Source organism: Orbicella faveolata, unplaced genomic scaffold, assembly GCF_042242905.1.
Source record: "Orbicella faveolata isolate gen_17 unplaced genomic scaffold, um_ofav_v1 contig_2, whole genome shotgun sequence".
NCBI lineage: Eukaryota > Metazoa > Cnidaria > Anthozoa > Scleractinia > Merulinidae > Orbicella > Orbicella faveolata.
Window position 1 is genome coordinate 13,757,501 of NW_028301547.1, and position 10,688 is coordinate 13,768,188.

A 10,688-nucleotide genomic window follows, 5' to 3' on the forward strand; every position below is an offset into this window, starting at 1 on the left:
CTTCTGACATTTCTTTGATACTCTGTTAATCAAATAGTTACCATGTTGCCTTGCATTGCCCTGCAAAGATCACAGATGATGTCAAAATGTGAAAAGTGGTCGAGTGTGTTAACCACTGATGTTCTTACCACATTTTGACGTCTTCTGTGATGGACCATTCCAGGAAATATCCCTAACTATACCACAGATGGCTTTTTGAATTCCAAGGGCAAGGGTGGTTCCTTGAACTGGAAATCCAAGGGCATGGGGAAGTACAATTGCAGTTCCAAAGGCATGGGGGGTTTCAGATCTGGTACAAAGGGGGCAGACAAGAGCATGAAAGCACAAACAAACCTATGACACTGCTGATGACCGTGAAAGGCTGGATACAAGACAAGCATTGATTAATCAGGCATGACTGTGTTCACATTCATTTCAAGAAGAAACCTGATAAAAAGTAGGTTGCACATCAAGCTCCAGAGGTCTGAAAGTTGATGAATTTCTTGTCAGATAAAATTGTTTGGGACAAACACACATCTGTAAGACACCAACCTGCCATGTTTGCACCAGCAATACATATTATAATTATTATAAAGAAACCGCTGTAATGGCACCTGATCAAGTGAATATCATTCATAATGTTGAAGGTAAAGTAGGCAGGATTTGCCCACATAAAACAATGAAGAGGACAACTGAAGAGGAGTAAGTTTTAGTAGCCAAACATTTAGTCAGATTGCATGCGATCGTGTTGGTTAGACTATTACTTGCAATTTCGAGCCTTGTTGACAGTTATTTGACTGAAAATTGTTAACTTCTAGGAAGATGTAAAAGGGTAAAATTTTGTTTGATGGAAATTCCAGGGAGTCACACAAGGAATCCCAGAGGGTTGAAGTAAAAAATAGAACTCTGGAACGCATGGGAGTATTTGCGTTAGAGCATATGGAGGCCATCCATGGTTCAGGCTGGGTATGGATATTTTCTGAAATTTATTACCGAGCAAAATGGAATCTGCATGTACTTGTGTTATAGATAACATCTATGCATCTGTCTTCCAAGAGATCATATTAAGTAAGAACCAATCAAAATGTGAGATATCATTCAACATATTGTATTAACTACTTATTGACGCAATTACTTTGTATCACATGTATAGTACCACTCAAAAGTAAGTTACCACCTCTCATCTTGCGTTGTGACACAAGAGGTAGTAACTTACTCTTGGTAACTTAACTCTTGTCTTGTCTCCAACTTTAACTTACCAGCGAAAAAACTTACGTGAAAGTAATGAAAAACGGACGTCAAAGATGCTCGCCAAAATTCGCGTTCAGCAGGCGCTTTAATTATTTCGTTGCAGCGTGGTGACTTTGCATAAATATGAATGACAGCTTTAAAGTGGAAACTTGCTTTGCAAGACCCAATACTATCATCGCAAATGAAGAAACTGAATGGAAACATTGCTCGTTAAGGTACATGGTAGGTGGATTTTTACAAAAAAATGCAAAAAGTCTTTTTTTTGGCTGTTCAAATTGAGAAGACTGAGACAACTATTTTGCAAAAAGAATGGGGAAAAAAAGCTTTTTATTTTTTAAGATAAATAAAAAAAACTATTTTTGAATCTCATTAACCCCTTACGGCACATTGACACCTCTATTTAAAATTCACCACCAGTTGTCACATGGATTATGCGCAATGCGGTGTGATATTTTATTTGTGTACGTGAACTGTTCTCGATCAGATGGGATCTGGTTGTTTCATCACAAGTTAGCTTTCATTCTTGTCAAATTTTCTTTATGTCTGGATGAAAATGCAAGAAAATGTCTGGCCCATTTTCGTCCTTGAAGAAGCCGAAGAGGTAAAAATCTGGTGGAACCCACAGGTTCGGCGTCGAACAAGATCTCTGGCTCTGAGCGCCAATGAAGTTGAAGGACAAACTACAACAAGTGCTAGTCGTACGTAATTGCTGGAGAATGGATGCGATTCCAAAACTTCCACAACTAGAGAGTCAAGCGCAGATGTAGGTGTGGACGATGTAGACCTCAAGATTTCCTCTTTTCGGCTTCACGAGCCATGGTTTCAAAAAATGTCTGGAAAATGAAGAAGCCTAAACTTAAGCAACATAATACCAATGCTGCCGATGAAATCTTCTAAGAAAAAGAAATCATGGCAGTTAAACTTGGCAGTTTGTCGCTTCTCGGACGATTTCCCTGCGACAGGTTTCCGCTCCAGAATTGTAGACGTCTGTTTATTTGAAGTTGTCATAACCCATTGTTGTGCTATACTGTATCATGCCAACATCTGTGAGTGCGGAGGGGATTTTTAACCCCTAATCATACCAATCTCATAAAATGTTTGTTGTCTTTTTCTCGATAAAATAAAACTGCATTTAAGGATGAACACTTTTAGTTCATTTACACGTGTCTTCCAACGGAATTGGCTGAAAATTGGCAGGTATGTTCCCAGATACCCCCTTCGAAAAAGGGTGTCAGGCTTTGTTTAATTTCGTGTCCGTTTCAAAGTTATGGCCTCTTTAGTAGAAGGAAATGTCGGCATTGAAAATATCAAAGTTTAGGAGGGTGTAGAAAAAACAAACAAACCACACCTGGAAAATCGTCAACACCCTTTTTGAGGGTGATGTGTGAGAAAACATTTCCGATGTTAATTGCGCTGCTCCAATAATTCCATGTGGAAGCGAACCAGTTTAAGCGAAGCAGTGTTTCTGGGTATCTCTTCTAATATCACTACGACAATAACTTTTTAGATAATTTCAAAGGTATGATTGTATTCTATAATGGGGTTTTCTTTCAAAGCGCCAGCGTAACAGCGCGATTTCCAAACACTGTCAATCCACCTACCATGATACCTTAATCTCAAATCAAGACGTTGGTGAAAGTGCTTGAGTAATCGATGAGTGAAGTGTCAACAGTTTCCGGATTATTTTTAGTCTGTAACGCAGTAAATTTGCATAAGTGTGCGTGTCCTCTGAACTCGCTTTTGAATCGAAAACCGTTGTTTTCATCAATAATATTGAATGTAAACAATCTTAGAAATCAAAATATTAACTACCAGAAAGATAATTTCGGTAAATCTGTACAAGTTTTGTCTGACAGCGAGAAAGGAAGTGAATTTTTGATTACATAACAAATCGAAAACATAACCTTTGCTAAAATAGCAAATGCACATAGCAGAAATGGGCTTACTGTAGTTTGCGTAATGAAACCAAATGAAACGAATGTCCAAAGAATTGGAACGTGAAATGGAACGCAGAAGACGTCAGTTTGAATACTGAAAGTTGTGTTGATCTTAATTTCCTTGTTAAACACGCTTACATGTACCAAGAAAGTCAAAGTCTGTTGAGCAATTGATGGAAAGATTGCGATCTTCTGGTCAAATTAGGACCCAAATTAATTGTGTTGATGTTGAACTTGCCTACATGTACACGTAGCAACCAAGTTAAATAGTCTGTTGATTGATCGATAAAAGGCTTTCAGAGAACCGTACAAACATAGAGAAACGTTTTAAAAACGAAATGGCTTTTTAGGAGTTTTTAATAGCAAATGCTGCAAGATAAGCTGTGTCACAGGCCTCGCTTAACATTAACTGTAATCGAAACACGGCTATGAAAATTGTGAATGACTCGAAGGCAAAGAACGGTCCGTGTTTACTTTTAAACATGACACTGTTAACATTTCTTTCATGTTTACAGACCTTTCTCCAGAAGTGAAGTTAAGCCACACGGGTTGAAAATTTCAGGGGTTACATCTTTTGTGGACGTGGTAAACATCCGAAATTGGGTGCCTGCACTTGCAAGTGAAGCTTCGTCAGATCATGCAAAGTTTTGCTGCATTGTTGCTGCGTTGTTGCTGCATTGTTCGCTTTACAATAGGCTATTAAAATCTCGCGAGAAGTTCAGGCAGACAAGTCGAGACTCTCGTCTCGCAAGACAAAAGTCTCGTCTCTCGAGACGAGATTCTTGTCTCGCAAGAAGGTGGTACCTTACTTTTGAGCGGTACTGTGTATCGTTATTTACTCCTTTTTAAAACTCAAGTAATAAAATGTTATATACATGTAATTTCCCATACATACCAATTGCCATTCTGTTTAGTTACACAAAGTGCAAATTTAAGATCGCTTACACCAGTTATAATGCAAGTTGTAAACAGTTTTCTAACTGTATTATTTTGACACTGAATGAAGAGCTTACGTTTGACAGGCAAAGGCCAAGGCAAAGATAGGCAGGTAATTAAGAAGATTCTCTGGCCGCCAGTAATTCAAGTTGTAGATCCAAGATCCTTCCAAAATTCTTGGCAATGCACTGAACAATATCTGTCATTGGATCAGAAAGCCATTCACTGATTATTGTACTTCAAAGTCCTGTTAAATACTATGTTTATGGTGCAATGCTTCGCAAGACACAGTAAAATAATTCTGTACACTGTTTGTAACATACTACTTTGGGAGAGTAAGACAAGGGGTTATGAAAGATCTTGAGCAAGAGCTTAGGCAAGAGGCTAAGTGTGATTGGGCATATAAAATTTGTTGAGGTTGAATGTACACTGTAGTTTGACAAATTGTACTTCAAAGAAGTCAATTTGTTCAGCCATTTAGAAAACCACTGTGACAGTGTTTGTTTGAACAAGCCATTCTCACTAAATTGAAACTACTTTACAACAGGTTATTGTTAATATCATCTTTGGGGACGGTTCATTGTTTATTGGGATGACCAGGTCGGAAAAAAAGTGACCGGGCCATGAAAAATATTCGTTCCGAATTGACAGGCTACTAAATTTTTGGAGATCCAAACGACTTGGTTCTGAAGACTGATATGCCCTTCTTTACGGAACAGTAAGACCACTTCAAAGTTATGGTGATAAATGTACATACACGGCAGTTACATGTGTCCTCACTTCAGGCTTCTATTACCTTTTCATTGCAAATTGACCAAATTATCGCACTTTTCATGTAGAAAAGCTTACAGGCTAACAAACATACTACCGTTGTATATTTTTATCTTGAAAAAATGTAAAGCAAACTGACAACAATAAGCAAAAGAAACGACTGATTATAATGATATGGTGTTGCCTTACCCACAAATTGTGAGCTTTTAAACCACAAGCAAACCAGAGTGTTCAGACAACTAGGCGGTTTCGCTTGTTCCTGACTTTCGTTTTGCCTGAGTTTGTGTCTGTTTTCGTTTTGCCTGTTTTGTTTCTTTGTCTCAGGTTTCAGTATATGAAAATGTCTCGAAACACTATCTTGACTTTGAAATGAACACTTTGTTTACATTTTTCACCATGGAAAGAATTATGCCCATATTTGGCAAAGTTCAGATTGTATGCAAATGTACATGTTGCATGTTGAGCATGATGATGCGGAGAATATAGTGACAAAAAGGTGAAGTTAAACTCATTACAGATTGTTACAAGTTATTAATCGAGTTAGCAGAGAGGAAAATACGGTTTTCAACAATCCTATTGCACATACTTGCAGGCATGGGTATATTGTACATGTAGGTAAAGCCGTGGTACTGTTAGTGAAACGATTTGTAAATACTGTTGTTGAGTTTTTGCGTCAAACCATGAATTAATTATTGTTTCCATTGAAGGACGGTGCCTACTTTTTGTCAGTGCGCACGCGTTCTGTGCATCACGCAAGCTATGGTTTAGCTCCACGCACGCGCTGGGGCTGACATTGACGCAATCAACTACGCTATCATGTACACGACTAAAATGAAAGCAAAATTTTCCTACTGTGACCAAATCAAGTTTAATGAACCTGTACTTAAACCAGGAACACCAGAATAACAGCATATCGCTAACCACAAACTGTTTACGTCTTCCAGCTGAAAACCTAGCTATTATCTGTCGAAAATAATACTGAAATCCAACTGTAAACATGTACCTGCAGATGGCGTAGTGCGCGCACAAAACAAGTGCGAGATACGCAAATGTCTCACTTACTGGGGAGGTGACAGGAAAAAATGCAACAGGCACCATAAAAGTTTTCAAAAAAGATCAATAACTTTAAAAAATGTGTGGTTACCCCTACATTTTACCTCATGAAATGGAAGTGGCAAGTCTATTCAACACGTGATTAGTTTCTGGTTGTGAGCAAAAGGTATTAAGACTGTATTTTAGCTGAACCAATGGAAGGCTGTCAGATACGTCAAAAGCACTTTTTCAACGATTTTGTTATTAAAAACATATCAAAAATGTGGTTTTTTTTGTCACCATTTGCCATTAGTTTAAAGATCTTTTAAATGTGTTTGCTTTTCTGTATGTAAAGGTGAATTCTATGGAAATCTGTGAAGAAATATCCTTTCCTTCTTTTTTCAGGAAAATGCTGATGTCAGCATTTTTGCTGAGATTCAAGGCTAATTATCTCGAAAAATGTGTGGCTACCCCCATTTTTCTTTGTGGATTCCATACTTTTTCTGCGTGGTCCTTACCTGACGCAAAAACCTTTGTATTATTTTAGTAGGCACCGTCCTTAATGCTTTAAAAGATCAATTGATTTCTATAGGTTCATGGATTATATCATTTGATCAAGAGTGTTATATAAAAGTAATATCCATCACAACATTTTTCTGTCCTTTTTAATAGCTGTGTCTGACCAAAATATAAATTTTCCGAAGTTGACGTACTGTTGCCTTGTAATAGTGCTTATAAGCCTATGCTGTAAACATGGAAAAACATTCATTTACACCAGCTGAAATACATAAAATGACTTCATACTGTCACCGGTACTGTGTCAATTTTATATCAGCTTCTATAAAACGAATCAAGACAGGCTTTCAAATTTTGATATGATACTACGGCGGGCATTAGGAAAAAAGAAAAAAAGTCATTTCAATCTGATTTTCTGACCTGGTCATCCCCATAAATAATGAACCGTCCCTTAGCAACCAAGACAGGATTTAACAACAATTGACTGGCAAACAATTTTGCTCCTGGGTGAGGACAGATACTGTGTGTGTGTGTGTGTGTGTCATGTGTGTCTTGTCCAAAAAAACATAAGGAAAATGACGAGGTAAACTATGCAATTCTGAATCTGTGGATATGGGATTCAACTAAATACACCATATATGTAGCTGTATGTCACATCACTCATGCTCCAAATAGTTTTGTAATGGATGATATCAACTCTTTATATAGACTACTGTATTGCAGTAACTAATAATTATTTGAATCGCCTTCTGTTAGACTTACCTGCAACACAAATCCTGCATAAAATATCAAAGAACAAGCACTGAATGAAGCTAAGCTGTGAAGATTTCTCATTAATGACAAAGGAAGACCAACACAAAATGCTAAAACTGTCATAAGAACAGCTCTGATAGTCCAGGACACCTGGAAAAATAACGCAAACAAAATAACAGACAATGTACATGTATAATTTATGCAGATACCTAGGACTGACAGTTTAAGAGATAATTAAAAATCAGTCACATTATAAAGTGATACTAATAAAGAAAACTTCCTTTACCTGCAATCCACTTAAATTTTGAAATATTGAAGGAACCAAGTCTCCAATTATTACATTGAATGCTATAAGAGTTCCAATAAGAAGACCGATGATGCTGGAAAAAGAACACAAAGACACTGTGTTCAGTTATTTATTGCACAGAGTGGAGCAATAAGGAAAGGTCAACAAATACTGTAGATTACAATAAATAATTTACAGTGCAGCCACCTTCCCTGTAGAAGAAAACTAATCAATCAAAATGCAAACTGAGAACAATGGACTGATAGCTTCTTGTGACGGTGAGTACAATGTAACAGTCCATTTGACGTGAAAAGATTAACACTATCGACTCCTCTACATTATGTACACTGGACTGTACACTGAGATTCAGTCCTTGATTTGACAGTGAATTACCATAATATTTTTTATTATAAACCTTGCTCAAAAAATTTAGCTTGAAAACTCATTTTGCAACAACTAAACCAAAACAGTTGAAAAGCGTACAAAATTTAGGATTGAAATTTACCAGTCAACAAATAGCAAAGTTTCCTGAGAAGTTGGCAACACCTGGCTCTTTGTTGGGTTTTCAAGTTTGTTAAGATCTGTTGTTCGTATTCTTCAATATTATTGGTTTATTTGAGAAAAAGATCACTTTCCATTGTTCTCAAGTAATGTTCTGATTGGTTAACTCTTTTCCAAGTGGCCTGGTTCGAGTAGTCACACTGTAATGCTACATGTATTATTATTTCTACCTTGCTTCAACTGCCAACTTGCCTGGAGCACCGTAAGTAGAAAATGCTAAAATAAAATAATAATAATAAATCAATTTCAGGAAGTTGAAGTCTTTCTGAAGTGTTATTACGAGTAATACCAAAAGACAGAAGTGTCCCTGAAAAGAAGCATTTTTTTGCAATTTTTTCCCTGAAAAGATGCATACATGTAACAAAACCAGAGGTTCACTGTTAGTACCAGGGAAGAATTCCTAAAACAATGCCTACATGTATATGATGGGAATTGAATAAGCACTTAGCCCTTATTAATAGTTATACATGTTTTTCCAACAATTTTGAAACAAGAAGCACCTTGCATTCCAATGCTGTAATTTGTACTGACAGAACTCAGTCATTATATTGTGATTTGTACGAAACTCAGTCATTAGCTGTAAACAAGACCTACAGTAACCCTGTAACACTCAAAAGTTTTGTTTTGCCCTGCTTATGTTGGTTGTGACAATAATCATCATTCCAGAGTTGCTGCAGAAAAACGTGTTGAAGTATTTTGGTATGTTATATATCATTTTGGCCAGCCTTTTCATACAGCACAGTGAAAGTACCGTTAGGAGGTGCGGTGGCCTCATGGTTAGTGTGCTCGTCTCTGGATCGAGCGGTCCAGGTTCGAGCCCTGGCCGGGGACATTGTGTTGTGTTCTTGGGCAAGACACTTTACTCTCACAGCGCCTCTCTCCACCCAGGTGTATAAATGGGTACCGGCGAACTTAATGCTGGGGGTAACCCTGCAATGGACTAGCATCCCATCCAGGGGGGAGTAGAAATACTCCTAGTCACTTCATGCTACAAAAACTGGGATAAGCTCTGGCCTGATGGGCCACTTGGCTCGTATGCAGACTTTACCCAGTGCAAGTACCAATACTTATAGTTATAAAGTCTAAAATACATTGTTTACTCACCATTCTAAACCAAACAAGTTTTGTCTACTTACTATAACAACTCACCTAGCCCTTCATAATTTCTTCTTCGAACCACCTGACCAGATTTTAGCAGCAGTTCACAGGACTTCTTAGTGAGCCAGGAGCTGCTGATAATAGCTATGCCACAAAGAACAATGCCACACTATGGATGTAGGATAAAAGAAATGATCTGACACCTACTGAAAAATATTTCTCTAGAATGATATAGTTCATCTAACAGTTTTTCGAATCTTGGATAAAACAGTCTTTGAACAAGGCTAGGGTCTAGCATATTTTCTAATCCAGCCAGGTGTTGCACGGTCATGTAACTGTTGTAATAAGCACTAATCTGGTATGAGCTATTATGGAATTTCAATTCTTTTAATCAATATTAACTGGTTAATAATAATAACATGAACTTAATGATCACGTACATCACCAATGTATCACTTGGAGAATTGTGTAGCTTCTTACTCCCCCCCTCACAATGTAGATACCTACAGTCTAAAGCTAGAAACAACACAAGTAGGGGATACAATGGTAAAATCCAAGACTCACCAAGAATAGGAGACCCTCATATGAAATCTGAGAGTTAACCATTTTTGTCAAAATATCCAAGCTCAAAATACCGTGATTCAAAAACCCTAGCAGGAGAAGTGGTGATCTAGAAATCCAAGCGTGAGACTTTTACAGCACTCTATGCCTCGTACTAGAAATTATCACTGATAAATTGGAAGTGGTTAGTAATAACTTGATTCCAGAGACAATCAGTTAAAGGTAACATGCAACTACTTATTAGCCAGCTTACAGATGTAGATACCTCTTAAGTTACCTACATCTACATCTACATCTACATTTATTGAATCAACAGAAACTATATACAGTTATCACACTAACTTTAACACAAGAATTATAAAGTATACCTCACACCTCTTGGTGAGAAGTCTTTTAGGACTTCTCTTGCTAGCATGCATTAGTAGCTGGCCTTTCTTTCCTAACCTTGTATTGCTGATATATATACAGTTAATTGTTTAAAACTTTATTGACACAATATTACGGACGTCCACTTATTATCTTAAGGCATTGTCAGTATTGAATCGAAGTTAGATTTGATCGATGTTTCTGATCCATGTTTTGTCTTCACTTTTATTAGAAGGACAAATATCAAAAACTGTTTTCATGCCATGCTCTATTTACCCAAGAAAAGTGAACTATCATTTACGGTATTGTAGGAAGATAATCTACAGACAATTAGACAAAGCCTACTAAAATAGAATACATTTAAGGTTATGTCTACGCCTGGCGCAAAACATATATTGAAGTTCACTAGTTTCCTTTACATTACCTCTTGAAAGCAGAAGGGCATCGCCAAAACACTCACTCCAATGATGCAGTTAACCAGGTTAAATATTACAGGTCTAGTGCTCATTATGGAAAAGCCAGATCAGAGAAAAAATAAACAAAAAAGTTAAATAAAAGATGTTAAAAGTGATACAGGCTCATTTCAATGACGTCGATCTTGCCTTACACGCATGCAAATGGCGCTGGCAACGCGCTGGCCT

General features: G+C 37.3%; 1 protein-coding gene across 3 annotated transcripts in view; it reads right to left on the minus strand.

Moving 5' to 3' along the window:
• LOC110047851 (solute carrier family 38 member 10-like) overlaps window positions 1–10,671 on the minus strand; it is a 32,232-nt gene extending 21,561 nt beyond the window's left edge. For 2 of the 3 annotated variants that reach the window (XM_089289705.1, XM_020753596.2), the window contains exons 1-6: window positions 10,472–10,671; window positions 9,172–9,289; window positions 8,193–8,238; window positions 7,462–7,555; window positions 7,185–7,325; window positions 4,181–4,302 (exon numbers count right to left, since the gene is read on the minus strand). In XM_089289705.1, coding sequence (XP_089145831.1) covers window positions 4,181–4,302; window positions 7,185–7,325; window positions 7,462–7,555; window positions 8,193–8,238; window positions 9,172–9,289; window positions 10,472–10,555 — 605 coding nt within the window. In that variant the 5' untranslated portion in view covers window positions 10,556–10,671. Of the gene's footprint in view, window positions 1–4,180; window positions 4,303–7,184; window positions 7,326–7,461; window positions 7,556–8,192; window positions 8,239–9,171; window positions 9,290–9,684; window positions 9,791–10,471 lie in introns of all 3 variants that reach the window. The other variant, XM_089289706.1, reaches the window with a different exon arrangement.
• Between the last annotated feature and the right edge of the window lie 17 nt (window positions 10,672–10,688).